General features: G+C 53.4%; 11 protein-coding genes across 11 annotated transcripts; 4 read left to right on the top strand and 7 right to left on the bottom strand.

The window, feature by feature from the left end:
* The first annotated feature begins 228 nt into the window (after positions 1–228).
* DL89DRAFT_125951 (uncharacterized protein) lies at positions 229–3,295 on the top strand. Its single transcript, XM_040883269.1, has 4 exons — positions 229–621; positions 690–752; positions 1,473–1,659; positions 3,113–3,295. The coding sequence occupies exons 1-4, from the start codon at positions 379–381 to the stop codon at positions 3,115–3,117; spliced, it is 498 nt and encodes a 165-aa protein (XP_040744965.1). The 5' UTR covers positions 229–378; the 3' UTR covers positions 3,118–3,295.
* A 300-nt stretch (positions 3,296–3,595) lies between these two features.
* On the bottom strand, positions 3,596–3,817 carry DL89DRAFT_214173 (uncharacterized protein; the record flags this gene model as incomplete). Its single annotated transcript, XM_040884262.1, has 1 exon — positions 3,596–3,817. A coding segment is annotated over one exon (222 nt), but the record flags the coding sequence as incomplete, so codon positions are not given.
* Positions 3,818–5,518: 1,701 nt separating this feature from the next.
* On the bottom strand, positions 5,519–5,875 carry DL89DRAFT_266471 (uncharacterized protein). Its single transcript, XM_040887087.1, has one exon. The coding sequence runs from the start codon at positions 5,838–5,840 to the stop codon at positions 5,673–5,675; it is 168 nt and encodes a 55-aa protein (XP_040744963.1). The 5' UTR covers positions 5,841–5,875; the 3' UTR covers positions 5,519–5,672.
* A 1,229-nt stretch (positions 5,876–7,104) lies between these two features.
* On the top strand, positions 7,105–8,471 carry DL89DRAFT_221787 (Pkinase-domain-containing protein; the record flags this gene model as incomplete). Its single annotated transcript, XM_040884537.1, has 3 exons — positions 7,105–7,606; positions 7,783–7,836; positions 7,936–8,471. The coding sequence occupies 3 exons, from the start codon at positions 7,105–7,107 to the stop codon at positions 8,469–8,471; spliced, it is 1,092 nt and encodes a 363-aa protein (XP_040744962.1).
* Positions 8,472–9,067: 596 nt separating this feature from the next.
* DL89DRAFT_274520 (mitochondrial adenylate kinase, catalyzes the reversible synthesis of GTP and AMP from GDP and ADP) lies at positions 9,068–9,822 on the bottom strand (the record flags this gene model as incomplete). The annotated part of the gene is made up of 2 exons (XM_040889197.1): positions 9,068–9,685; positions 9,802–9,822. 2 exons carry the CDS (start codon positions 9,820–9,822, stop codon positions 9,068–9,070), a joined length of 639 nt encoding a protein of 212 aa, XP_040744961.1.
* Positions 9,823–10,288: 466 nt separating this feature from the next.
* On the top strand, positions 10,289–11,230 carry DL89DRAFT_256463 (uncharacterized protein; the record flags this gene model as incomplete). The annotated part of the gene is made up of 1 exon (XM_040885446.1): positions 10,289–11,230. The coding sequence occupies one exon, from the start codon at positions 10,289–10,291 to the stop codon at positions 11,228–11,230; it is 942 nt and encodes a 313-aa protein (XP_040744960.1).
* A 54-nt stretch (positions 11,231–11,284) lies between these two features.
* On the bottom strand, positions 11,285–12,061 carry DL89DRAFT_221791 (UPF0016-domain-containing protein; the record flags this gene model as incomplete). The annotated part of the gene is made up of 2 exons (XM_040884540.1): positions 11,285–11,620; positions 11,657–12,061. The coding sequence occupies 2 exons, from the start codon at positions 12,059–12,061 to the stop codon at positions 11,285–11,287; spliced, it is 741 nt and encodes a 246-aa protein (XP_040744959.1).
* Positions 12,062–13,950: 1,889 nt separating this feature from the next.
* DL89DRAFT_266465 (uncharacterized protein) lies at positions 13,951–14,676 on the top strand. The gene has a single exon (XM_040887086.1). The coding sequence runs from the start codon at positions 13,978–13,980 to the stop codon at positions 14,665–14,667; it is 690 nt and encodes a 229-aa protein (XP_040744958.1). The 5' UTR covers positions 13,951–13,977; the 3' UTR covers positions 14,668–14,676.
* Positions 14,677–14,925: 249 nt separating this feature from the next.
* On the bottom strand, positions 14,926–19,164 carry DL89DRAFT_313708 (uncharacterized protein; the record flags this gene model as incomplete). The annotated part of the gene is made up of 7 exons (XM_040891015.1): positions 14,926–17,487; positions 17,568–17,771; positions 17,851–18,003; positions 18,083–18,286; positions 18,363–18,518; positions 18,598–18,831; positions 18,882–19,164. 7 exons carry the CDS (start codon positions 19,162–19,164, stop codon positions 15,164–15,166), a joined length of 3,558 nt encoding a protein of 1,185 aa, XP_040744957.1. The 3' UTR covers positions 14,926–15,163.
* A 536-nt stretch (positions 19,165–19,700) lies between these two features.
* Positions 19,701–22,185, bottom strand: DL89DRAFT_313705 (uncharacterized protein; the record flags this gene model as incomplete). The annotated part of the gene is made up of 2 exons (XM_040891014.1): positions 19,701–21,967; positions 22,041–22,185. The coding sequence occupies 2 exons, from the start codon at positions 22,183–22,185 to the stop codon at positions 19,701–19,703; spliced, it is 2,412 nt and encodes an 803-aa protein (XP_040744956.1).
* A 4,377-nt stretch (positions 22,186–26,562) lies between these two features.
* On the bottom strand, positions 26,563–27,653 carry DL89DRAFT_266453 (Mak16 protein). The gene has a single exon (XM_040887085.1). The coding sequence runs from the start codon at positions 27,573–27,575 to the stop codon at positions 26,607–26,609; it is 969 nt and encodes a 322-aa protein (XP_040744955.1). The 5' UTR covers positions 27,576–27,653; the 3' UTR covers positions 26,563–26,606.
* Positions 27,654–27,736: the final 83 nt, after the last annotated feature.

The raw sequence follows: 27,736 nt of genomic DNA, 5'->3' as shown, positions 1-27,736 counted from the left end.
GAGTGAAATAGAAGGGGAGAACAGTTTAAAATGTGTTGACGGATGTTGAGAGGGGACAAGCAAGCAGGATGGTGGCATGGTCCATTTTTAGTTCGCTTGCTCAAGCATTGACCTGCGACGGCGCCAGGCTCAGCTTGGCCAGACGGTCCATGATCTGCTGCTGGCTGCTGACCACCTCCTCCTTCTCGGGGGCATCGTCCAGGCCCATGGCGCTGAGCTCGTTCTCCAGCTCTGCCAGGTCGTCATCCCTCCTCGCCGGCGCTGGCGTCGTGGTCATGCACAGCTGCATTGCTGCTCTCCTCCTTGAGCTTCTGCAGATACAGCGTGTTGATCCGGGTCAGCAGCTTGGCGGCAACATCGAGCAGCTGGCGGCGGTCCATGGCAGGCGCCGACTGCTGCTGCACAGCCTCCCTCGGCTGGTCGGCAACCATGCCAGCGCGCTGGCGCAGGTACGACACGGGCTCGTCCGAGGTGTTGCCGACAGCGACAGACCGCTTGGCGTACGACTTTTGCACCAGGATTGATGTCTTGACATCGGCGTTCTTGGCAATAAAGCTGCGCTCGCTCTCCTCGGTGTCCTCGAGCTCAGGCTCGTCGACCTCCGAGGCAGCGACGGCAGCAGCAGCGGGCGTAGCCACGGGTGTCGGCAGGAACATCCATGGCCTGGCTGCTGCTGGTCGGCGCCGCAGTCTTGTCGGAGGTGCCGGCGATCTCGAGGTCGGTCAGCTTCTCGGCGTCGAGCCACTCATCGAGCGAAACCTCCTTGCCCGCATCCTCGTCCTCCTGCATCCTCGTCCTCCGGCGCCTTGCACTGCAGGCCCATGGCGCGGTACGCCATCAGCGTGTTCAGGTGCGCCTGCTGCATGGCCGGGTCGACGACCTGGGCCTGCGGCACGGCGGCGCGCTGGCGCTGCAGGTACGGGTTGGTGCTCATCAGGCTGTCGGCAATGGCCTTCTGCTGCGCCTGCTGCAGCTGAGCCGGCGTGTACAGCTGCGAGTACAGCGACGTGTTCTGCGGGTGCGGCGCTACCTGGGCGTTGGAGTAGCCGCGGGGGCGCGCAATCGGGCGCGCTGTGGTCACCGAGTCAGGCACCACGCTGATGGACCCAGTGCTGCCATCAGACAGCGCCGAGCCGGCGCTCGAGACGGCCGGGTTGACCGCGCCCAGCGCCAGGTCGTTGAGCGTCGGGTTGGGCAGCGGCACGACGTTGCCGCTGCCGTCGACCATGACCTGGCTGGCCCAGAGGCAGGGCCGTGCTCAACCCGGCGCTGCCCTCGGGGCTGGCAGTCAGATCGAAGGCAAAGCCGGTGGATGCGGCCATGGTGGCGGGCATCGCGCCTGGCGCGCTCAAACCGGCGTACATGCCGCCCGACGACGCTGACGACAGCAGTGGATCGGGGCTCGGGCCGGCCTGCAGATTGTTGCCCAGCGAGAACATGTCGTAGAGGCCGCTCGGGTTCGAGCTGTCGAGCTGCTTGATCAGCTGGTCGATGAACATCGAGCGCCCGCCGACCTCGGTCAGGTCGGGCAGCAGCTGCAGCAGGCCCTCGTTGAGCTGCTTGATCTCAGTGGCCGACTGCAGCGAGGCCGGCAGCTCGCTAAAGTTCAGGTTGTTGGCGTCGTACTGCTGCAGGAACGAGTACAGCTGGTCCTGACCTATACATGAAGAGCAGTTGGAGGACAAGGCGGGTTAGTATGCGTGCATCGCAGATATGAGCCAATATGCAGTGGAGTGTTGGCCAGACGAGTTCAAACAAAAAAAAAAAAAGCATGGCTGCCGCCGAGCCAATGCCTGCCTCGTATATCTGCTGCCGCATGCCGGTCAATAATTACGAAATGCCAAGACCTTCGCCAAGAAGCTCCCTTCTACTCACTGGTTGTCTGGTGACGAGTGTGTATGTGCCAAGAGTCGCTGCAGTGACAATAGCTGCCCTTCCCTCCCCAGGTGAGAAACAGTGTGCAAAGCTGAGAGCAAAAACAGATGATGCTATTGGAAACTGAAGAGCTATATGGAACAGGTAGAGACGTGTGTAAGGACGTGGGGAAATAGAGGGAATAAGTCGAGTAACATGGGATATGCGAGAAGGGGGAGGCACAAGTGACAGATGCAGGAGATAAGAATCGGAATGGAGTTGCAATACACATAGCCGCTAAATGGCACTACAGAGAAAAGTGCTTTTGGGAATCCCAAAAACAGGGCCGCCAACTGCCTGCTGCTGCTGCTGCTGCTGATATTGCTACAACGCGAGAGGGAAGAGAAATAGAGGATAGAGGGGAGAGGGGAGACCACTTCTACACAACCACAGAGCACGAGAGGGGGAGGCCAACGCAGAAAGGGAATGAGAAATAAGAAATGAAGTGAGAAATAAGAAACGAAGCGAGGGGGAAATGCAGAAATAAGCTTAAGTGTAAACCACCCACTTTAGCTGGAGAGCAGAGTGTCAGATCCCGTAGTCGCTGGTCGCGAACGATCCAAGCGGGTCGGAGATCGGGGTATGGTAATGCGCCAGAGAGCGAGACAGCGGGGACAGACTAAGCGACGACTTGCGCGCATAGTAGCCGCCGTGGCTCAGCGGGTCCTGGCCGAGGACAGGCTGTATTTGGCCGAGAAAGTCGAGGACCGGGCTGTCGAGTGCCGCGGGAGCGGCGGGAACAGCGCGCCCATCGACGCCTCCGAGCTCCAGCTGCTGGCAGCAGACAGGGCCGGGGGCGTGTCGAGCGAGGACAACGACTGGCTGAGCGATGGCAGCGAGCAGGTCTTTGCCGGCTCGCTGGCAGCCAGAGGGAATGGCGACTGTGGGGTGGTGTGTGTTGTTGTGGTGGTGATTTGCAGAGGGGATGATACAGCAGCAACAGCAGCAACAGCAGCAAGGTTCTTTTGCGTAATGCGGTACTCAGAGAGCGAGGGGAGTTGGGGGGAGTGCGAGTGCGATTTGGGAGAGATGGGAGGCAGCACATGGGGGGATGGTGGAGTAGAAGTGGGGTACAGGGCGCTGCTGGCGCTGGTAGCAGCGTCGGCATCAGCAAAATTGGCATTGTTAGCAGGAGGCAGGGCAGCAGGGCAGCCATGCTTTTCTCGTAGACCAACAGCATGTGCAAGACAATCCAAACCTTGACTAGTCTCATCGGTGCGGCACTTTTTGACCGTCTGCTGGAACTGCTCGATCGCCTCGATTCCGCGCTTGCCATGGGCCATGCTGTTCGGGTAGTACTGCGTGTCGGGGATGTGCGGCACGTATCCGTGGAGCGGCGAGACGTTTGTGGGCGTGTACGGCGAGTTGCGGCGGAAGTGTGCTACAAACACAAAAGTGACGTTCATGTTTAGTAAGTGATGTCGTTGTGATGCGCGGTGTTGCTTTGGAAATCGGCTAAAAATAGCGCCGTGGCTATCGCAGATAGGCTGGCAGGGGGCTGCTCTGCTTACCTCCGCTGTGGCCGATCAGGTCAATGGGCACCTGGCCGTCGGCAGGGCTCAGGGAGCCAACGGTCGGCGACGAGTTGGTCTGGGCCGGGGTGTGCATCTGGCTGGCAAAGTACTGGTAGTCCATGCCGTACATCTGCGGCGTGGTCTTCGTCGGCGTGCAGGCCCTCCGAGTGTGTCTTTTCGTGCTTCTTCAGGTCCTGCGGACGCTTGAAGGACTTTGGGCACAGCGGGCACTTGAAGGGCTTGAGCGGCACGTGCACGCGGATGTGCGACGTGATGTGGTCGCGCTTGGTGCGCTTGACATGGCAGCCCTCCCACTTGCACTCGAGGCACAGGTTGCCGGTGGACTTGCGGCCGACGTGGTCGTTGGTGATGTGCGCGTAAAGCGTCTCGGGGTCGTGGAAGGCGGTGATGGTGCAGCCTCTCCCACTTGCAATAAAGCATGCCGTCGTCGCTCATCGTGTGTATGTTGCTATATATGCTGTTGCTGAACACGGGAGATAAAGATGGAGGTTGTTGTTGATGTTGTAGAGAGGAATAAAGGCCAATAGGGAAAAACGCTGTATTCTCCCAGAAGCCGTGGGTGGTTTACTTTGAGAGTATTTATAAGTGGAAAAATATGTCTGGAAAAAGTGGGGCAGAGAAAAAGAGAGGTGGGCGTGTGCCTTGCTGCTCTCCGCGCCTGCTAGCCTTGCGGAAAGAGTGCATAAAAATAATTGCCAGTGCCAAGACCTGACTCTTGGCAATGCTTGGCTGGCTGGTGGGCTGAAATTGGCTCACGTGTTTTCTGGCTAAATTGGCTGGTTGGGCACGCACGCCCGAGCGCCGCTTCAGGGGAAGTCCTCGTCCCCGATTATGACAAATGCGGGAGCGTCGGTTTCCGGCTACAGTGGACAAAGGCGATTGATCTTTGAGCTGTGCGCCAAGAGTCTGCGCTGGATCTCTGGGATAATTTCCCAACCCGATGGAGTTGTTATTGCAATCTCTAGAAATGCTTACCTTGCCTGCTGCTGGTGCTGCTGCTGGCGCTGCTGCTATGTGGTGCTGGCGCCTTGCGCTCTGCGACAGCATTTCCCAGCATTTTCGGTCTTGGTGTGGCAGCTGCCGAGGCGCTGCTGTCGATCTCATCGTCGCTGAAGAATCCCTGCGAGTCCGCATCCCAGTCTGTCGCTAGCGCAACGCTGCCGAGGTCTGGGCGGCTGCCTGCTACAAGTGGGAAGTCCTCAGTGCTTAGTAAACATGCGTAACCGTAGGATACCAAGAATTGGCCCTCCCTTGCTCTGAGAGTGGTTGTGTTTGTGCCAAGGGAGGGCTGTGGAAATGAAGAATGCTGACCCTGTCTGCCGAGCCTTGGCGTTGGCGGGCGCGACTTCTGGAAGCGCTCGAGATCGCGCTGGAACCCGAGCGATGCATCGGCAGCCCGCCGCTGAGCGGTCTCCTGGCTCAGCTCCGCATACTGGCGGTCCATCTGCTGCTGCAGCTGGGCGTAGTGCTCGTGGCGCGACTGCTTGTACTCGGACTCTTGGCGCGCCAGGTCATCAACCCACGCTGTGCTCGAGTTGGCCAGCGCCGTGTACACCTCCTCCATGGCGGCAATGGCCGGCTGCAGCTCGCGCGCCGCAGTCTCGACAGCCCTGAGCTGGCCCTGCGTGTCGGCCAATAGCTCGAGCTCGGCTGTGGCCCGGCGCGCAGCATCCCCGTGTCGCTGCGCAGCATCAATGACACGGCGGATCTGCTGGTCGATTTCCTACATACGGTTGCATGAATCAGCACTCGCTCTGCACGGCCTGCGAGCCTCCACGCCCATCAGACGGTCCTGCAGCAACACAACTTGCCTGGCACTTGTGCATGGTCTGGTTGTGTCGCCGTTGGGTGGTGGTCCACCTCGCCTCGAACCTATTTTTAACCGCTTTGCAGCTGATTTCTTTAGCAGTGTGCGGAGGGGCCAATGGCTGGAATCCATGCGTGTGTGGAAGCAGGAGCGCGGTGATCGCCCTCCTTTGCAGGCAAGGACTGAAGCGTAATCCCGCAGGCGCTGACAATAGCCACCAGCCTACCTTTGCACCGCCGGCACCAGCTGGTCTGGAATGCGCCTACAATATCCCAATGGCGATATAAAGCGCCTCTCGGGTTCATTAGCAAATGCACAACGGAGCAGCGGCAAATAACGTCTCAATCCCATGTCGCCTCCCCATTGTGGCCCAACCAATGGGGGGGAACAAAACAGTGCCACAGCAGCTGGGCGACTTACTCTGGCGCCGTCTCTGAAGCGCGGCTGGCAGTAGCGCGCGGGCTGTCGCGACGCGACTCGGCGGCGGATGTGCTGCGCGAACCAAAGATGCTGTCGACGAGCCTGCCCAGCGACTCAGGGGCGGCTGGAATCGGCGTGTGAATCTGCGATCGGCCAAAGTACATGATTGGGAGCGGGCAACAGGATACTTTTGCGAAGAGAGGGAATTAAAGCTTCAGAGAGTTCCTGGGCTGGGCGCGTTTCCCGTGGGCCAATAAGGCCCGCAATTAGCACCAGCCTCCGATTGTGTGCGAGTATGGCTCGCCAGCGCACTTGAGCCCGCCCAAAAGCAGCGCGGAGACAGACGGGCCGGACAATGCTGTGTGCTGGAACGTCGATTCTGGCAGGCAATAAACACGTACATGACGCAGAGCGGCAGACGGGCCTCAAGCCTCGCGCCCTCCTGGACGACGGTCTGTGGCGCCGAGCGTGCATCAATTGCGAGATCCCATGCGTCTCTGCACCCGAGTAACTGAGACACAAGGCCGCTCATGGGGTGATTTGGGGGCAGGGTGCTCGAGTGGTGTCGCTGCTGCCCAATTAGAGTCGATGGGAACGAAAGGCAGCTCTTTGAGGCCTGTGTGCTGTGAGCATCGCCTTCTCGCCTGCTCTTTAACCCCTCCTGCCTCTTTTTTCTCTAACGCAGCTTTTTGTTCCTGTTCTTTCTCTACAAAAATACCCACCAGCCATTCTCTGTGGTCTCTCCCTCCCTTCCCCTTTCGCCCCCTCTCTGCTCATTCTCTCAGTACTATATCAGCCGTCCGACTCACCCATATATACGTGAAGGAGCGGTGTCTTGTTCTGGGGCTTCACTTTCGGTTCAGACAAAACGGAGCCAAACAACAACAGCGCGGATACCGGCAGCATCAATCACTGTTCAGGACCAACACACACGGTCCTTTGAAACATAGCAGCTCTGTTCCATATTTGAGTGGAAAAAGGCTCGTCTTTTCTTTCTCTTCTCCATCCCCGCCATACTTTTTTTTCTCTACTTTCTGCTCTCAGCAGTCCGGTTTTACATATCTCGCGCCCTGTTTTCCTGCCCGTAACAAAGTGGATATGGTCGACCACGGCACAGTTACCATGCCCGTCAAGGCACACACCAGCGGGTTTGGCAGCAGCACCAGCAACGTCCCGGCATACCTCAGCACATCCAAGTCGACACCGGCATCCACGTCGGCAACGTCGCTGGCACCAATCGGCCTACCAAAGTCGTCCGCTGGCCCACAACAACAACAACAGCAACAACAACACCATCAGCTGAAGAAGGCGAGCTCGGTGGCTGGCAACATGCTGACAACAAAGACTGCAAACAATTTCACGATAAGCATCAGCAACAACAGCAGCATGCGTAGTCTGCACGGAGACCGGGCCGCGTACGGGGACAGCATGGAGAGCCCGGGCAGCGTTCGCAGCCAGTTCACGACACACACGGCGCCCGTCATCGGCCAGCGGCAGCCGGCCACTGACGCGGTCAGGGCGCAGGCAGCGATCCGGCGGACATACTCGAGCAACTCGATGAAGGTGCAAAAGATCTCGGTGGGACCCAAGAGCTTCACCAAGATCAAGCTGCTGGGCAAGGGCGACGTCGGCAAGGTGTACCTGGTGCGGCAGAAGGAGACGGGCAAGCTGTACGCAATGAAGGTGCTGTCCAAGGCCGAGATGGTCAAGCGCAACAAAATTAAGCGCGTGCTGGCCGAGCAGGAGATACTGGCCACGGCCAACTTCCCCTTCATTGTGACGCTGTACCACTCGTTCCAGAGCGACGAGCGCCTGTACTTTTGCATGGACTACTGCATAGGCGGCGAGTTCTTCCGTGTCCTGCAGTCGCGGCCCGGAAAGTGTCTGCCCGAGGAGGACGCCAAATTCTACGCGGCCGAGGTAACATGTGGTAATGTATCTCCAACCATGAGGGTAATATTGGGAAAGTCGGTATTGTTCAGGCGTGCTGTTTCCCCTTTGTCGGAACCTCGCATGTCGTCAGTCCGCTGCTATTTTGTTGTGCTCTGCTCCCTCCCTCATTGAGCTGGCAGTGTGGCTAATTTTTTTTCGCACTCTGCTTTGTAGCTCTCGAATACCTGCATCTCTCCGGATTCATCTACAGAGACCTCAAGCCAGAGAGTAAGTGTCTGGAAGCCTTGCCTTGACGTAGCCAGTACTGCGTTTGCCCGGTGTGTTTTGCTCGCCGTATCCATTCTCTAACTTGTTGACGCAATCTAGATATTCTACTGCATGAGACGGGCCACATCATGCTGACGGACTTTGACCTGTCGAAGCAGTCGGACCCGCCAGGCACCCCGAACGTGCTCAAAAACTCGTCGTTCTTCTTCAGCCTGCCGTCGATAGACACGCGATCGTGCACAGCCGGATTGCGTACGAACTCGTTTGTCGGCACAGAAGAGTACATTGCGCCCGAGGTGATCAAGGGCGTTGGACACTCGAGCGCGGTCGACTGGTGGACATTAGGCATTCTGATATTCGAAATGCTGTATGGCAGCACGCCGTTCAAGGGCTCCAACCGCAACGCAACATTCAGCAACATTTTGAAGTCGGACGTGATATTCCTGCAGCCGCCCACGCACCAGGCAGTCTCAGCACCGTGCAAGGCGCTGGTGCGGCGGCTGCTGACAAAGAACGACAAGAAGCGGCTTGGATCGCGCGCAGGCGCGGCAGACGTCAAGCAGCACCCGTGGTTCAAGTCGCTGAGCTGGGCGCTGTTGCGCAACCGCACGCCGCCGATTCTGCCGCTGGCCTGACCCGCAGAAGCAGCAGCTGTTGCAGTTTGCACTGACATACGAGCCGTCGCAGGATTCGCACAAGCGCGGGCGCGGGCGCGAGTCCACGTCGCTGGACATTGAGCGCGAGAACCTGTGGCTATCGGACCCATCCAAGAAGGGCGCTGATCCGTTTGAGAAATTCGCGTCCATGACCATCCTGCACGACGGCGACGAGGACTACGGGCTGTTTATCCCAAAAGAGAATAGCTCGGACTCGCGCTGGACCGAGGGCGAGTCTACGGCTGTCGAACACGACTGATCATGCACATCTCTATGTGAGATGTCTCGATTTCTTTACGTTATTTCACCTCCCACCACTCTCCTTTGACTGCTTTCGCCTCCATTAAACGATACATACATGTGTTGATTCACGCCAGCATCGCTGTCGATATAGACTACCATGCTTTTGCCGTATGGTCAGCAGCAATCGCCGTTTAGCCCGGCCCCTGCTCACAGCACATCCGACGGACATTCAGAGGTGTGTTTCTGGATAAGATGTATGGAATTTCAAAATGAACTCGCAGATAACAAAGTTGGAGACGTCTGCTGCATGGCATTCAGAGGGAGTTCTCGCTTCACTCGAAGCGCTCGTCCAGGAACGCCCTGATCTGTGGGAAAATGACATCAGACGTCGCACCCGCAAATGTCGACAGAATTCCGCGCTTGTCATAGTACTCCAGCAGCGGCTCAGTCAGCTGGTGGTACTGGTCAAGCCTGCGCTTGAATGACTCTGGGTTATCGTCGGGGCGGTGCTCCAGCGGCTCGCCGGTGACATCGTCGCGGCCCGGAACCTTGGGCGGGTTATACGTCAGATTGTACACTCTGCCCGACGGCACGTGCACATACCGCTCGACGATGCGCTGAAGAATGACATCCTCGGGCACCGCCAGGTTGATAACCGAGTTGAGCGGCTGATCAGTCTCTGTCAGCATGTGGTCAAGCGCCTGTGCCTGGGTGATGTTGCGCGGGAAGCCGTCCAGCATCCAGTTGGCGCTGACCGTGGTCAGTTCGCTGCGGATCAGCTCGACGATAATGGCGTCAGAGACAAGTTCGCCGCGAGCCACGGCCTCCTTGGCCTTCATGCCCGCTGCTGTCTGCTCGGCGATATTGCGCCGCAACACATCGCCGCTCGATATCGTCGCAATGTCGTAGAACCCGCGAATCCGCCCCGACTGTGTGCCCTTGCCGGCTCCCTAAAAATGATTCGCTAGATTAGCCTGTTTTTGGATCCGGTGGAAAAGGGGGCGTGAGCATGCATGGGCAATGCAAAAGACAGTCACATGGATAAAGCAAACGGAAAACAACTTACCGGTGCTCCGAGGATAAGCATTCGGGCCGGGACACCGTTCCTGGTGCGTGTCTTGAGCTGCTGCTGGAGCCGCTCGGGCGTTGGTTGCGTGGCAGGCTGGGCGGTCTCGTCCTGTGCGACCTCGGCCGACGACGATGAGAATGAGCTTTGGTGTCTGCGGCTGGACAGGACGGCGACCTCGGACGAGCCGGCTGTGGAGCGGAGTCCCTGGAGAGCACGGAGCCCAGCGAGCCTATGTGGGAGCGAGTTCATTTGGAAATTCAGTTTCGATAAGAAAAAAAAGTTTGAAAAGTCAGATAAAGCGAAAAGGAAGCGAAAGAGAGCTAGGGGATTCTTCTCAAGCACATGCCACCCCTGCCTTTTCTACCCTTCCAGCGCCATAAAAGTTCCTTGGTAAGCTCGAAAACTATCTCCAGAGTCTTTTTGCCGCTGATGCTCCCAACAAAAAATCTCTAATATCCGCGTTCCAAGTAACTCCAAGCATTCCATGGCATTTTCGGCAGTACACAGACAGCAGCAGCAGCTTGTATGGCAAGGCACGCTCGACCACGGACCCGGCGAGACGAGTGTGACTGCGTCCCTGGTCAACTGCTCCTCAAAGCGCCTGTCCAGGCCACTCTGGCCCACCGCACACTCGCTCCGGCTACTGTCGCCTGTTGCCATATCCTCGATCCCGCCAATGCTCCTGAGCAGCGTGCACTTCCATCTCTTCCTCACAGCATCCGACCAGGCGTCGCAGCGATACATCAACGGCCTGGTCTCCATGCTTATCTCTCACGGCCCGGTGCCGGATGCTGCGGTATATGTGCGCACCGAGGGCACACGCAGCAGCGACCAGCTCGATGCCCAGAGGCAGCCGCCGGCCAGCCCCTACGGAATTGTGTATCTGGAAAACGGCCAGCTAACCCTGCACATGCTGAGCGCTGCGCCGTCCGCAATTCCGGCCGACACAGCGATCTCTGACAGTGAGCTGCCGAGTCTGGCCAGCGAGCGCAAGTTCCTTATATGGCATGCGCAGCAGCAGCATATGCGCGAGCAGCAGAAACTTGCGCAGGCAAAGAGCCGCGCCGTGAAGCGCCAGCCCAGCACCACCACTCGCCGCAAACCACGCATGACGCTGGCCGATATCGAGCAGTTTGCCCAGGGCGTCAGCGAGCCGCAGACAAGCCCGCCACCAGCGACAGCTACCGAGGCGAAGCCCGACAAGGACGTCGAAGAGCAGAACAAGAGCACGGCCAAGCAGCTCATCATTGCTGCACTGAAGGAGCGCCAGATCTTCCGCGCGCATAAGGACTTTGCCACGCTGTGGAGCCTCATCTACAAGAGCTGCAAGTTTGCGCTGCGTGACAAGATCGGCTGCCAAGCACTGAGTCTTGGCGACCTGAAGCGCGAGGTCGAAAAGCACACCGCATTCTACTGCCCAAAGTAGTGTTGAATGGACATTTTTTGAACATAAAAACGTTTTGTTGGATGCAGGGCTCGTCTACATGGCAATGGCGCTGTCGGGGTGATACGCCTCGTAGCCATAGAGGCCAGCAAAGATGATGAACAGGACGCCTCCAGCATACGTGATCTTCTTGACCGATATCCGCGACGCCAGCAGCTGCCCACCGACCACAGCCAGCCCCGTGCAGCACGTGTGGCCCAGAATCGTGCCAATGCTCACCGCATACACGTTCTTGGCCGCGCCGAGCGCAATCGTCGCCAGCTGCGACCGGTCTCCCCACTCGGCCAAGAATACCAGCACAAACGTCTCGACAAACAGCGGCGACAGCAGCAGGCTCAGCAGGTTCTTGAGCGACTCGAGCACGCCAGAGGTCTTTTCCTGGTCGTCCTCGTCGCCCGAAACATTGACGTTGAACGAATCGTCAGCCTTCTTCTCGCTGCCGGACTCACCGGCCTCCATGGCCATCTGCGACGCCTTGGTGTCCTTCTCGTTGAGCTCGGCCTCAACCTCCTCCATCTCCTTGTGGATCTCGCTGCCGTCCATCTCGCCCGCCTCGCGCAGCAGCTTGACGCCGAACACCAAGAACATGACGGCAGCCATCAGCGACACCCACGACATGGGCACAAACGTCACCACCGTGTGGCCCAGGAACGCCGACAGCACTGACATCAGCCAGAGCGCCGAGCAGGCCGCCAAAAACACCGTCAACCGCGGATTGCTCATTGCCAGAATTGCCGCAATAAGGAATGTCTTGTCGCCAATTTCAGACACAAAAATCATCAGAATCGACGCCAGCAGCGAGTCTGACGCCATGCCCATGCCTGTGCCCTCGACCGACGCGTATGTCTCAGTGGGAAGTGCTGGCATTCCAGTGGCCATTGCAACCAGGGAGGTTGACGCAAACGGCACGTACTCGTCCATGTTGTATCGTCTGTATGTAAAAAAGGCGTGTGGAAGTGTGTAATAAAAGGTGCAATACGAAAGAAGAGTGAGGGGAAGAAGGACAAGGCCTTCGGCGGTGTGGAGGAGGGGGTTAAAGGGGGGAAATATTGGAGTTCTACAGCAGAGGAAGAGAGAGGAGTGAAACTCTTTGGGGGAAAATAGACTGGGATAGTCATCAGGCAGCGGCGGTGGTCTATTTTGAGAAGCCAAGCCCAAAGCGTGATCTGTATGGCCCCACCCATTAAGCCTGCATAGCGCGTCTCGGAGATCTCGCGGCCAATCAGCCACCTGGCTGTTACACCAACCATCTGAACCCAACGTGCATTCAAGATGGAGGACAGCCTTCATCCATCGATGTCAAGCCCATAGGCAGACATGCATAGATGCCCCATGGCCCAGCCCAAGGACCACAGCTCCCGGCAGGTGATTGCCTCCTTGAACGAGCTGCTCTTCGAGTTTGCACCTGCAAAAGACAAGCCAGAAAGAATCAATGATGCCTGCCATTTCTTAATGCGAGGGGAGGGGAGAGTTCAAGCGGGTGCTTTGCTGAGACCATCAGGGAACTCTCCTGCCTCTGTGTAGCCAAACTGAAGCGACGTCCTCTCAACCAAAGGGTGCGTGAGGATATCTTGTGAATTTGTGCAGCACATGTGCGAAAGCGAATTAAACAGATACTACTGATACGCACGCGGCATGCTGTAAATGCCAAGATTCATGCGGTATTCCCACAGGCTGTGCACATCAATAACGATTCGGATCACATTTTCCAGTGGCCTGTGCTTGCTCTGCAACTGGATAATACCCCGTACCATTGACTGTGTGGCCTTGGTAAATGGGCTCAGGCGTACATATATAGCCATCATGTTGTTGTGCAGTGCAGCAGTGGTGAACAGCCTGCTCCAGTGCAGTGCTCGAAAAAGTCAGCATGTCTGCCAGTGGCTCCATAGCTGCACATATGCTCTGCCTCGATTACTGTAGGTGTAGTGCTTGCAGTCGGTTGCTAGCTCTTCACCAGAGAATCACCCCATTACCACCGCAAGTGCTGGCTTAATTCTTGCACCTAGGATATATGCCTGACCAGCATCGTTTCCAGGGATCCTATACATGCACATCATGTTAGTCCCAATGACACTGCGACTGCCGACGGCAGCTGAATGCAATCACAACTGGTCGTATCAACCCAAATCAGCCCGGCACAAATAGTGCTGGTGTTCGGTGCGTGGGGCTTTTGCTCAGCCTCCACAGAAGGATGCAGCTTGTGTAAGGCACCATTTTTCTGGCACGGCAATTATTTTTGCATCGCCGGTAAGGCATGTTCGCCAGCCTCTCCTGCACCTGGGCCGCTTCATCTAAACGCCGTGCGAAGACTATAAATAGCGAAAGCCGTCTCGCCCGAAGACCAGCCCTTCATTTCTCAGCGTTCAGCACAAACAGCAAACTTTCCTCCCACCGTCTACTCGTTCTTTTTGTGCAGGTACTCGTCATTGAAAATGGTGGTGTTTTCCCTAGATGTATTCCCCTCCCCCTCCCCTCTTCATGTCGATGACCTTCTCGACATTGCCAATGATATCGACGACATTGTCCATGTCAGCCCTCCTCAGCCGCCAGCCCTGGTTGCGCCTGTCAATTCTGGCCACGCCAACCGCTTCCTTGAGCTCCTGCAAGAAATAAGAGCCACATTCGACGGTGCCTGCAAGACCGAGCTGGGTCTCGCACAAGGGGAGCTAATCAGTAAGCTCATTTCAGAGCAAGTGGTAACGCCGCTAACGCCGGAGAACATCAACCGCATGCAGGAGCAGATATCTCAGCATCATTTGGCTATTGCCTCAGTAGCTGCACTGACTGAGAAAATTGTTCCATACCTCGACGAGGCTATCGCCCTGTACACGTCGGTTTTGAACGGTGAGTATCCGGTTGAGAAGGATGAGTCACAGGTCCAAGCTGCCCTGTGTGCTTTACCGCACACGAACGTGCCAGCTGTGAACACCGTGAACAGTATCCAGCCTAGTGTAGATTTCGACCTAGTCAAGTTTGCCCACAGCCCGGATGGCTACATCAATGAGTTTATTGCTTCAGGCTTGAAGGACCCTCATGCGGACAACACTGCCAAGCACACGTTTTTGCTTTCACATTCACCTCCTCTGCTCAGGTACTTTTTGTCCAATGAGGCCAATTTTGTTGATAACTGGGACGGCTTTACGAAAAAGGCTCGTGCTGCATTCAGGCGTGCTGCTGCAATTGGCACGATCATCAAAGAAAGGAATGAGGTCGCCGGCTTCGTCGACTGCAACAGCATCTTCAAGCTTCGCAAAATGAAGTATGGAAACGTTTGCTCCGAGGTCAACATCTTTTCGAGCATCTGCACCGTGGCCCAGCAACAAGTGATTGTTGAAGCCCTGGTGAAAGAAGGGATCTTCAACATTACCCAAGGCGGCCTGGCTAGGGCCATGCGCCGCTTGCCGACCACTTCCGCCTAACCAAACTCAGTCCTCAGATGTTTTTAAATAAATTGATGTTGCCGCACGACCTGTTGTCACGTCCAGCTTTGGTAGAAGCGCGACACTCCCTTGGCATGTGGCATTGTTGGGTATGCTCTAGCCGCATTGACCAAAAACCCGTGTCCTTATCGACTGGTCGATTCCCGGGCTAACTCTCCCGCAAGCCGCGCACCTAATCCCTCCAAGCAACATGGGCAGAGAGTGACGGGCTTGCCAAGAGTACGGCAAAAGATCGATAAGGCTTCTGCAGCTTCCAGGCTGGGGCGATCGGCGAGTATACCCCAGGCAAATGTGGTGCCGTTATGGCGGAGATTTCCCCAGAATACAAAGCAAAATTAGTCATAAAACTCCATTGCTTCCATATGCGCCAGGTGCTCGTCATCATGTGGCCCGCTGCACCTAACGGCTACAGCCCTTTGAGCAACAGACACGCATTGTAGCAGACAGCGTCGATAAGTGACGGTAATAAAAACATTTATTGTATAGATGCGGAAAGGATACTAGCTGATTTTAGATAGGCAGCACTCATCGTCGTCAGCAGGGTATCAGCAACACTATTCTTTATCTTCACCCGCTCCTTGGAAGGGATACTTGGTTTGGACATTCTTCCAATACTTCGCGTGAGCGTCCCCCAATACTGAGGATTTTTTAGAGCCCGATTACTGAACAACTCCATGTACAGTCCTCTTGCAAGACCTTGTAGATATTCGATATCGGGCTGGGCTTGGTTGAAGCTGCGAACGATTGCATCGTTAAACTCCTCAACGCAAGAGAGTTGCACCGTCTTTGAACACGCAGCATTGTAAGCATCTCCTGTGTGCCATTTCTTAATTTTCAACCCTTCTGTATCCTTGAGTGACCGATTATAATCTTCCCTGACACCGATTGTTGCACAGAGACACAGTAGGTAGAGTAGCGACTCCCAATCGTCCAACTCTGTCCGCTCCACATTTGATCCAAATAGATTGTTGATGCTCCTGTAGGGGAATGTCCCCACATTCTCTGGGTTCGGCGCCTGGTGCTCATTTACATCCACTGCGCAGTCGAAATCTATCAGTAATCCGCGAGGTTGTTTGCCTTCCTCACGCACGACAAGGATATTGTTGTTTGAGATGTCACGGTGAAGGATGTTGCACCGCCGCAGAACCTCGGTGTGGCAGCGCATCGCATCACCTAGCACAACAATAAGCTCGTGGACAGACTCGACGGTTTCCAGTGGTTCGCCAACCGGTGACATAACCAGGCGCTTATGGACGCGGAACGGTATTGCTGCATTGTCTGGCTTGCGCAGCAAGTAGAGCGGACCCAGTGCATTTCTCGTGTTGTCCTCAAATCGGCCCCCGTCAGTATCGATCGAGACGCGACCACCGGCTTCGAGCTTCGGATAGACCAGGTCCTCGACATCTGAGTTCACAAGTTCCTCTGTGATTCTGCGCATAAACATCACCTCGTCTCGCCTATCTCTGGCAGGGTCCTCTGTGGCCTCCGGCCATGTGTCCTTCAAAGCAAACTTGGGCTTGATTTTGTCGCCAGAAGGCCTCTCGTCTGTCACCAAAAAGCACCTCGTGTGCCGACCGAAAAGGCTTTCTGCTCCTGGTAGCACCTTGTCAAAGTAGTACATTTTTGTGGCTGCAGAACACGATGACTCGTCTGCTGTGTCAGGACACTCGATGGTCCCGTAGTTGTTATCCTTGTCCCAGTAGACTGTTGTGTCGAATCCCAACTGGTCCTCACCGCAGAGAGACCAGTAAACTAGCAGCTCGATGAACTGTTGGCGACCAAATGCAGTGGACATGTCAAGAGCGCTGGACGAGAAGACCACGTCATTGGAAAATAGACACACCCGCACCTCGTTGTCACAGACGGTCAAGCCAAAAACAAAGCGCCGGTCAAACTGAGCCTTATAGATGCTGCGTGTGTTCTGCATCAGCTGCGCATATGCCTTGTCAATGGTGCGCCGAGTTTTGCCTGGTCGTGCCTCGATGACAGCGAATGCATCAGCATAGCAGAAGCTGTTGAGCGGCTCGATACTGCTGTCTCTGTGTTGTGTAGTGATGCCTGCTTCGATGGTTGGAGAGTTGCCTGTGTTGCTGGGATGGCACTCTTGATTCATGCATGGTAGAAGACGGCGATATGTGCGATGTTCCCCAAGCGCGTCTGCATCTAGTGCGCTAATGAAACTGTCGATCTGCTGCGTGACGAAATAAATGAATGACTGCACCGATATGTGTATCTGTTTAGCATCGTCCGTATCATCACCACAGGTACTGTCTGGTGGTGTAAATGTTGCTCCAATAGGCTGATGCTGTATCGACTCGGGTGCAATCCACTCCTGAAACCCTGCAAATACATTGGCCGTGGCTGCACTGCGCTCATCCTTGCTCATGGCAGATGTTGTTGTGTCGGAGAGCAGCAGCTGTCGATAGTTGTTGTTTTGCATGGGCGCTTCCGAAGCCAACTGGGTTTTGCTGGTGTCAGCTATTGCGTATGTGCTAGCTGTGTTGAGCCGATGCTCTAGCTCAGCTGAGATGTGCTTGGAAATGTTGCTGGCAAGCACTCTCCCGGCAGCACTCCGCGGTTTTGCGATGTCGAGCACTGCATCTGCATCTCTAATGAGCCGCGTCTTGACCCACATGTCTGCCTCAGTGTCTGTCTCGTCATCGTCATCACTACACCACCTGCTATCGAGTGAGGATTCTGCTGTATATGATGCCATACTCGGTGCTGAGGATAATGTGGAACTGGAAGACTCGTTCAACCTGGCAGCGGTCCCAATCTCGCTGGACTCTGGAGACCACTCTACATTGTTCTGTAAATGTTAGCTGATCATCGTATAGTAAACAGCTATGTACTTGCAAAGACGATAGCCATGTGCTTACCTTTTGGTTGGCTTGAGGTGGGTGAGTTAATTGGCGACAGCAATTTATCGCCTGAGCTTGAAACTTGTGCATGAGCACTCTGTCTGGTGCGAATTCTGGGCTGCATGCCAGGGCCTTTAGTTTTGGCTGCTAAATTCTTCTTTTTGCGCGACTGGCTGCCAGCCTTTTTGGCAGATGATCGGGGGCTAGGTATTGAAGACTCGCCTACACTTCCATATACAGATCGATTACTATCCACCACTACCATTTCCCTTCCTACTAGTGATGCACACCATATCCTTACCTTCACTTGAAGCCGTTGCCTGCGCCGTTTTTGCTGGCGATGTCCTGTTGTTCTTCACCAGATCCTTGTCTGTCTGACGCATCTTGACGCCAGAGCTTACCGGCTGATCAGTTGTTTGAGCAGCGGGCTGAGCTCCTGTTGCTAATGGTACGACTACGATGGAAAACAAATGGCAGTTCACTTTAATGGAGTGTTCTCGATGCCATCAAATCTACCACAAACATACGCTTACCTCCAGTTGAAATCTGAATCTGCTCCGGGCTTGCCAGCGATGGCATGTCGATAGGGTGTGAGAGTAGTGCCTGAATACTCTGATTGGTGTGGGCGCTTGCTCGTCTGTCCGCAACCCTTTTTCTTGTGACCTGGCGCTTCTTTGCGCGTATTTGGCTGACGTCCTTCCTGGAAACAATCCGAGTACGCAACACCAGCGATTCACCTATTGTGCTTTATACTGTGTGATTAGTATCCAAAAAGCAAGTGCACATGCCATGCTAGTGACAACAATGTCTTACCATCCATATCGCTTGAAGTGTGTGCCTTTTTAGGAGGCGATGGCCCTTCATCATCAGATGAATCCTCATCATTGGCAATCTTTCTCTTGGTGATGGAGCATTCTGCCTTGGAAGTCACTTCAGTAGCAGACTGAACTCTTGCTGCTGATAGTACGACTACAATGACAAATAAATAGCAGCTTACTTTAGTATGGTGTTCTTGGTATAGATACAACTACGACTAGCATACACTTACCTCCAGTTGAAGTCTGAGCCTGCCCTGTGCTTGTCGGTGACAGAATGTCGATAGGATGCACCAGTAGTGCCTGAATACTCCGCTTGGTGTGAGCGCTTACTCGTCTGCCCACAGTCTTGTTTCTTGTGACCTGGCGCTTCTTTGCGCGTAAATGGCTGTCAGTTTTGCGGGCAATAATCTGGGTATGCAACACCAACGAGTCATCTACAATGTCATGTATCGTGTGGTTAGTGTCTGAGGGGTCAGTATGTCTGCTGCTTCAACAATGCGAATGTCCTACATACCTTCCGCGTCACCATATGTGCGTGTCTTTTTGGCAGGCGACGGTCCATCATCATCGAGCGAACTGTCATCATCTGTGAACTTTCTCTTGGTGCTGGGGTTGAGCGTTTTGCTGGTGTCACTCACACGAGAAGTGCACACCCTCTTGGGCGGGTATATTTGCAGGTCGATGCCTGGCTGGTCGGGATCCGAAAGCGGCCGCTTGGTGCCGATGCAGACTATGGAGCCACAGGTGTGCCCCTCGAGCACCTGCTGTTGCTGTGCGGGAATTTGCTTGCTGCTCATTACAAATGAAGTAATTAGAGAAAATGCAGAAAATGTAAAGCTGGGAGGTCAAATAAGCGAGATCAAGAGGCCGTCAACAGTCTACAGTTCAACTCAGCTCTTTGAGCAGATGTGTCTACCAGTGTGGTCTTTGCTTTGGTGCTATGCCATTGTTGTCATTAAGATCAAGCTGTTTATACTGCTTGAGCAAATCGAATCTGATCCAGCCAGGCATCTGTCATCCGAAATGTGGCTGATGATGAGGAATGCTGTACTATTACTAGCGAGACATTGGCTGCAGTCGACAAACTTGAGCTACGCATACTCTCTCCAACAATAGTCATTGCTCTTGACACTCAAATCAGCAAAGGTTAAGCTAACAAGGTGAGCGAGCCACCTCTCGGCATTGAGGTATTGTGTACCATCAATGTGATATATACTACTGTAAGCTGCGATAATAGTACATGCTTTAACTATACTCTAGTTTTCAGTACCTGAGTTTCAATGTAGTGTGAAAGATAATAAACATGCAATTTAATAGAAAATGATTGAAAAACTCAAGCATCTGAATCTGCCAGTGCTTTAACCACCATCATCGAGTCCCTCCAGGCTTTTTCCATGATCTCAAGCAAGTCCGAAACAATCGTGTCCTTCACACTTATCCGTTCTGCAAATGGATTAACACCCTCAGGCTCTCCTTCAACTGTCACACGGCCTGTTCCCTTGTACCGAGGGCTGTTTAGAGTTTGGTTATTGAACAAACCCGTGTACAGGCCTCTTGCAAGACTCTGCAAATCGTCGATATCTGGCTGGGTTTGGTTGAAGGTACAAATGATTCCATCCTCAAACTCCTTCATACAAGAGAGCTGTACCGTCTTTGAATTCCCAATATCTTCGGTATCCCCAGTGCGCCATTTCCTAATGGATAGCTTCATTTCTTCTAGCGATCGCTGATATCTCTCACTAATACCGACCGTTGCACAGAGACACAGCAAGTAGAGCAGCGACTCCCAATCATCTAGTTCTGTTCGTTTCAGATTTGTGCCCTTAAGGTTGCTGATGCTTCTGTAGATGTAAGATCCTGACTGACTTGTACGGGTTGTGTCGTTATCCCTTTCCATATCCAGAGAATTGTCGAAATCTATCAGCAGTCCACGGGGTGGTTTGCCCTCCTCACGCACGACAAGGATGTTGTTGTCCGAGACGTCACGGTGGAGGATGGTGCACCGCTGCAGAACCTCGGTGTGGCAGCGCATCGCATCACCTAGCACAACAATAAGCTCGTGGACAGACTCGACGGTTTCCAGCGGTTCGCCAACCGGTGACATAACCAGGCGCTTATGGACGCGGAACGGTATTGCTGCATTGTCTGGCTTGCGCAGCAAGTAGAGCGGACCCAGTGCATTTCTCGTGTTGTCCTCAAATCGGCCCCCGTCAGTATCGATCGAGACGCGACCACCGGCTTCGAGCTTTGGATAGACCAGGTCCTCGACATCTGAGTTCGCAAGTTCCTCTGTGATTCGGCGCATAAACATCACCTCGTCCCGGGTGTCATCGTGATCTTGTAGAACCTCCGGCCATGCATCCTTCACAACAAACTTGGGCTTGATTCTGTCACCAGCAGGGTCCTCATCTGTTACCAAAAAGCACCTCGTGTGCCGACCGAAAAGGCTATCGGCTTTGGCAACTTCATCTCTGAAGTAGTACGTTTTTGTTGCCTGGCTGCCCGATGACTCGCCTGGGGTGTCAGGGCACTTGATGGTCCAGTACTCGTGCTCACTATCCCAGGTCATCGTCGGATCATACCCCAGCTGGTCTTTGTCGCACAGCGAGAGGTTCACCAGCAGCCCAATGTACTCCCGACGACCTGCGCTTGTTGACACGTCCATGGGGTTGCTTGCAAATATGCAGTCGTTTGAGAACAAGCAGACCCGCACTTCAGTTCCACAGGAGGTCTGTCCCAGAATAAAGCGGCGATTCGGCTGGGCAGCATACATGTGGCGCGAATAGTCCACAAGCTGCTTGTATGCGTCATTCTTGTCCTTGCGGGTGTTTGAGTACTTTGCCTCGACAATGGTGAATATATCTGCATAGGACATATCAGGCAGCTGCTCTTCCAAATCGCCAGGTCGACAGGTGGTCAACCCGATGTCAATCTTGCGGTCGTCGTCGCCACATAGGGGCTTTCTGTTCGTCTTCGGATAGCAGATGATGCAGCGCTGATGAACAACAGAAGGGAAAAGCGTACCGAGACCAAGTTTGTCAAAGAGGAACTTGACAAATGGGGCAACAAAGTGAACGAAGGACTGGAAGGGGGTGTACAACTTCGTTTCTTTCTTGCCGCCGGCCTTGCCCTTGTTGTGGTGGCAGACCCACACCTGCAGCTCCTCCAGGATTCCTCGCAGACTTTCGAGGAACTCTGTCCTTTTAGCCTTATACTCTCTGGTTCGAAGTCGACGTGAGCGCGGGCTTTCGTCTTTGGCGTCCTTGTACAACAGGTTCATGGTGTGAGTGAGTATTCTGTTCGCATCGGAACCATCCGTGTTGGGGTCCAGCAAATGTTCCAGCTCGAGGTGGATAATGTCGGCTATGGATGAAGAGACACTACCCGCCTCTCCCCTCGGAGCTATGATAATGTGGATTTTGTCGGTACCCTCAATGAGTTGGCCAGAGACAACACTCTCGGCGAGCTCTTCGCGCTCTGCCTGGATCTCTTTTTTGGTTAAGAAGCGATTCTGCAGCTGGTCTATATCCAGAGGCCTTTGCAGGAGCTCGGTCTGCCGGTGACGACGATGCTGTCTCTTCCCTTGACCTTGATTGCTGCCTATTTGTCAAGTGTTGTGTTAGTAGACATGCTCTTTTGGTTAAAAACGTACGAGGATGTTTCCAGTACTTACTGTTGCTGCTACTGTTTTGCAACGTGTTGTCGTTTGGCGCTGACGGCACCGGTGAGTGACTGAGCGCTTTGCTCACGTCGCCCTCTCTCAGGCGCTTGCCTCGACTGTTCTTGAGTGAGATACTGCTTGTGCGTTTAGCAGACATGGTTTAAATGTTAAGTGTAAGTAAAAAATAATGTCCAAATGGCAAAAGTATAGGGCACATAGGATGCTTGCGCAGCCAGGATTTGTAGGACGGCGACTGCAGCGGCACTGTCTACTGTACTTGCTTGAACTCACTCTGTCGGCAGTCCCTTTTTGCACATGCAGGCAGATGTGGCTTGTGTATGTGCCGTATTTCGGTGCACGACTAAGCTGCCGATGGGTTTTTGTCACTTCAATTGGCCAATATGCCTGCTTTAGTTCAGGTTATCGATGCATTTCCCCATTTCCCCTGGCCTCTATCCATCGTTTCTGCATGCTCATTTCTTTTATGTGAATACTAGCTCATTTGCGGTTTGAAAAATGTATTCATTTATATATAACTCACTATGTGTACATATTCAAATGCTCATGGGCGCAGGTCGGCACCAACATTCCGTAGAGGCCACCAAAATGTCACTGGCAATCTGCAACTCTCTGGGTGTCAGTGCCATCAAGTTCCTTTTCTGGAATAGAAATACTGATCAGCTATGGAGAACGTCAAGCCTGGCTGCACAGGCAAGTAAGGGGGCGCCTACCTACATCGCCTCCGCATACCTTTCCCCAAGAGAGTGACATCTGGCCACAAATGTGGTCGGGGATACTTGTTACCCACACACAAGGAGTGCAGCAACACGTGTGATCAGCAAATGAGCTGCTGTCTATATTTGGATCCAGGGGTGGTTTAAGGCGCCCCAGATGCCACCCTTGCTGTGCTATAGAGCTGGGGCTAGGCTCTTGAGCCCAAAAAGTTGCGTGCAGCTCCTCCTGTGTACTATACCATCTGCTCTGTTTTTGCTGAATGGCGCTCATGCCAGCGGGCTGCATGAGCGATTGGTAAAGCCGCTTTGCCAAATCATGGTCCTTTTGCGCTGTGTCCCTCTTTTCCAGACAAATCACTCGTTACTCAGTTGGCTTGTAGTTGTCGATGGTGACGTTTCTTATTTGCAACTCCGCTCCGCATATAGGTCTTGGGTGCTGCCACAGCGAATAAGGAGTGCATCCTGCCCTGCTCAAAAGGCTTGCAGTGCCATTTGCATTGTCTATTTCCATGCGGCTTACGCAGTGTCTTGGCTGGAAATACACGCCTGCTTTTATGCTGCTCACAGTCCATACTGTCAAAATCCCCTCCATCCCCTGCATGCTCGAAGCAAGCAGAACAGCGGGTTGTCACTGTCAAGTGTTTTGTGTGTGGCCTTGCGCTGCGTGCTGCTGCGGATCATTGTGTAGCTGCCATTTTCGGTTAATTAAGCTCCTGTTGCACAACCAAAAATGCTTGTTCTGCTCATGCCAATAGTCCCTGATTTTGGAGCAGACTGACACCACATGCACGGCCATTGTTCATACTGATTCTCACTGCTCCATCTCCGCATGCTTCAGTGCTAAACATTGTTTTTGGCCTGCCAGTGTGGAATTCGAGCAATGCCAAACTTTTATTGCTCGGGGCTTTCAGTCAAAGCTCCGGATCCACATAGACTGCAATGCATGCATTGCCGCTACTGCCCTTCAGAAGCAGTACAGTGAGCCTTCTAGCGCAAGTCGGCGTACTCTATGAAAGAATTGTTTGTCTAAGGGCCTAGTCAGGCAGTGGGCGCTATTTTTTAGAGATCACCTCCATGTGTGGACACCAGGTAGTAAGACCGCCACTCTGATATATATATATATATATATATATATGACAGAGAGAGAAGCAATGAACAGATAGCAGCACAGCATAGCACAGCATGGTATGGTATTCAGTTCTATATCCATCACTCTATGCTGTGTTGGTATTATCAACATGGCTCTTAAATAGGACTCCAGGCTGCTTTCTCAGTGTGAGAAGCTAGTTTCCCTTTTGTCTGAATTTTCACGCTACTATCTAGAAAGTGATGTTCGCATGTTTCTTATTTCTGTGAATAGCTTATAGAGTTGTTATATCTTTACCTTTATATAAGATTTTATATCTTTACCTATATACAAGATTTTATAGTCCAAAAAGTGTCCGACCGTCCGCTAGAAATTATATAATTGGTTAAAAAAATAAAATAAAACTTTTAAGCTTCAACACGAGTTTGGGTGACTTACTCTATAAACTCCTTTTTGATCTTGTGCGGCATCTGACCTCATCGGTGAAACCAGGGTGACGAGTTGTTATTGTAGTGGTCACAGGTCTCCACTAGATATCTCCATTGGTTCAGCGCAAGAGCTGCTCTCATTGTCGGTCGGCCTGGTAACTTCCATAGCATCATCATGGTGGTCATCACCGGCCGCGCAACACTCTTAGGATGTTTATCTATGAGCATCTATTGAATAAGGCCATATAGCTCTTCTAGCGGTCATGCAATATTTGTGGGTTTATTTTACAAATTAATTTGTCTTATGAGCATGCGTAAGCAGTAGTATTTGGGCCACAATGGACCCAGTCTGTATAGACTGATTCAAGAGACTGTATCAGTGCTAAGGGCCCCAAGAACCATGCAAGCCAGATCATTTTTAATAAAAAGTTCTTAATGCTATGCTTCTGCAATACAGCAAAACTGAACAGCATCATTTCTCTTCTTACTTGCCTATTGAACTTCTCAAATGAATATTACCTGCAGCATTACTGTCATAAAGACATCACTTGGTGGTATTGGCTTCCGTGGTTCTATGTTGCCCCGCCTAGAGCAATTTGTACACAGCGTCAATATCATCAAAGAGCATACATACATGCTTGCACGATGGATATTACTCCATCAGCTAGCTGATGATGATGCTTTTGACCCTTCAATATTTGGGAAAAAGGGATTCTTTTGTTCAATTTATTTATTCATTTATCGCAACCTGAAGGCGAAGATTGTCATATCTGCCAAGGATTTCGTCAACCGGAAGGACAAGTCAGAACTGTTAAGCGCAGATTTCGGTGATGTAGATAGATATCACATTTATGATTATCTATTGCATAATGGCGACATCGAGCTACATGGTGTGCATGAAATGAATCAAGTAGCAACATACGTGGATACCGACCTGATGACAGCATACAAGAACAACATTGTGTTGCACTATGGCACTTGCCTACAGCGGATTCTGGCCAAATTGATTGATATTCGCAGCCGCAAAAACACACTGCACAGTACAATGGGCAATGTGTCCAAGGCTGAGTTCAATAATGCATGTCAAGTGTATATTTATACGCCTGCACAGAAGCTCCACCAGGCAGTTGCCTCTAGGCACCCTGATCTCAGTGTGCTCACCCCACCGATGCTTGCAATCTACAACAAGCTGGCACCAGTCCTTAATGCCTATGATGCCAAGTACAGATTCGCCAAAGACAGCCGATACTATGGTGCTAAGGCAAATCCACTTCAGCATCTGCATGCATACATTCGTCTATGCCAGCTTATCGAGAATGAGCAGCTTGGCAAGTCTCCCCCCCCCAATGCTTGCCTCTGCGGACATCATGGATCCCAGGCCATGTGCGCTTAGACAAGCAAATAATCAAGCAGGTGTTTGTTTCGAAAACACGTGAGCAGGTTACCAAGATTAACGCAGCAAAGAGAGCAGCAACAGAGGCAAGGAAAACAGCAGAAAAGGGCGAAAAATTGGCCGAGAAGGCTGCACACGAAGCAGCAAAGATGCCATCAGATGAAACAGAGGCCGCTGCAGCAACTGCAGCAGTAGCAGCAGACATTCCCGCATGTTCCCAACCCGCGGCCCTACCAGAGATCAAAGAACCCAACTGTGAAGTGCCATGGCCTTCTCCGCTGTACAAGCGAGTCATGTAAGCGGGCCATGGCACAATACAGGCGGGCCTATTCATCTCGGCTCTTGAACCGCGACCTCGCAGCAGTTCTAAACTTCAGACTCGTTTTCCAGTCACTCTGTGATTCAAGCAGTATTCCTGAACGGTTCCATCGCTTTACGGCCATTGCTGCTGATGCTTCTGGCACCACCCTGGCAACAAAGAGGTCGCGCAAGAGGCGTGCAGCAGCAGGCGATTCTGCTGCTAGCAGCAGCGAGCCAGCGCTGAAGCGCCTACGCAGAGCAGGCCATCAAGACAGGAGATGTCCATGATCGACATTGCACCAACAACCATCCAACACGTTCAAATGACCGGTCCGCCGTGATGCCCTTATCGACGTGTCAACCCATGCTGACTAGCAGCCGAGCTCGCATCGCGAGCAGAGCAATTCTAGTAAGCGCTCTATGAAACATCCTCATTAGCAAATAAAAATGTTGAAACTGTTGAATTGAAAACCAGACTTTGGATTCTCATTAAGCAAATATCACACACAAATGGTCATAACCACACATCATGTGCGCAAAATGAGCCTACGTGCGCACACCCTATGGTCTTCACGTAATTCTCTTTTGAAGGTGTAGATTGACTAAGTATTTGCATAGTAAATTTTAGGTGCTGTATCACCAGTTGGTAAGCATGTCGTCCTGAGCCTCGGTCTCGTACTCGACCTCGACACGTGGACCGCGCTTCTTGGGCTTCTTGGCGGGCTTCGCCTGCTTTGTCGGGGCTGGCCGCTTGGCCTTGGCAGACTTCTTCGGGGTATTGTCTTCATCCTCTTCGTCCTCGGAATCGACAGAATCGACAGAATCAACATCCGAGTCCTCCTCTTCGCTATCGTCCTCTGAGGCTGACGAGAACCGACCAGCGTCCATGCCGAGCATATCTTCCATGTCATCCTCAAAGTCGCTGTTATCGGAAACGAACTCGCGGACATTCTCCTCCTCCTCCTCGATCTCCTCCTCATCCTCAAGCTCATCCTCGGTGGTGACGTCTGACTCAGCCTCAACCTCATCGGCCTCGAGGATCTCGCGCCAGACGTTCTCGTTGACATTAAGCGGCTGGTCGCCGTATGCCTTGTTCTTAAGACGCTCCAGCAGCTCCTTCTCAATGGACTGGTCGAGGCGTGCAGCCTGTTCGGCGCGGACCTCGCGGGACTTTTCGCGGCGCTCGAGCTTCTTCTTGATGGGCACCAGGGTGTGCTTGTTCTTGAGCTTCAGCTTCCGCGTGCGAATCAGGTATTGGGTGATGCGCGTCAAGCGCTGCTTGCACATGTTCACCATCCAGTCGGGCCAGTACAGGAGCTCCTTGTCGATGATCTCGATTGCATCGGCAAAGTTCTTGGGCAAGGCGATCATCTCCCAGAGCTTGGCTGGTGTGTGGGCGCGCTCGGGCGTCTTCATGCACAGGTATATGCGGCCGTCGCGCTCGCGCACTGTCGCATACTTTGAGTTCGCCAGTGGGCAGTCCCGCTTGTTGCAGAGGCCAGTTAGGTTATAGGGGTGCCGGCACAGGCTGCCCACGTTGGTCTTGACCTTGTACGAGCAGAACTGGTTGTTCAGAACCTCCCAAATGAGACCGTCGTTGTTCATTTTGTTTGAATTGGCACAGGTGGCAGGTGCCTAGCTGATGTAATATAGTGTATAGAAAGAGAGAGAGGAAGCGAAGGGGAGATCTAGGCGCAGGGCAACTAAGCAGCCGGTCTATGTCTGAGGTCCAAACATTTTTTTCGACATCGAAGCTGATTTTTTGC

This window comes from Linderina pennispora (genome assembly GCF_002104995.1).
Source record: "Linderina pennispora strain ATCC 12442 chromosome Unknown DL89scaffold_4, whole genome shotgun sequence".
Classification (NCBI taxonomy): Eukaryota; Fungi; Kickxellomycota; class Kickxellomycetes; order Kickxellales; family Kickxellaceae; genus Linderina; species Linderina pennispora.
The sequence above is the reverse complement of the archived record's forward strand: the minus strand, read 5'-3'. Positions and strand labels throughout refer to the sequence as shown.

Bases quoted from the DNA above. Each gene is read 5' to 3' on its own strand.
- DL89DRAFT_266471 (XM_040887087.1), bottom strand. From the start codon at position 5,840: ATGTACTTTGGCCGATCGCAGATTCACACGCCGATTCCAGCCGCCCCT.
- DL89DRAFT_266465 (XM_040887086.1), top strand. From the start codon at position 13,978: ATGCAGGAGCAGATATCTCAGCATCATTTGGCTATTGCCTCAGTAGCT.
- DL89DRAFT_266453 (XM_040887085.1), bottom strand. From the start codon at position 27,575: ATGAACAACGACGGTCTCATTTGGGAGGTTCTGAACAACCAGTTCTGC.
- DL89DRAFT_125951 (XM_040883269.1), top strand. From the start codon at position 379: ATGGCAGGCGCCGACTGCTGCTGCACAGCCTCCCTCGGCTGGTCGGCA. The intron at 622-689 runs GCAGCGGGCGTA...TCGGCGCCGCAG, and splicing joins CCGAGGCAGCGACGGCAGCA to TCTTGTCGGAGGTGCCGGCG. The intron at 753-1,472 runs GCGAAACCTCCT...CGAGCTGTCGAG, and splicing joins GGCGTCGAGCCACTCATCGA to CTGCTTGATCAGCTGGTCGA.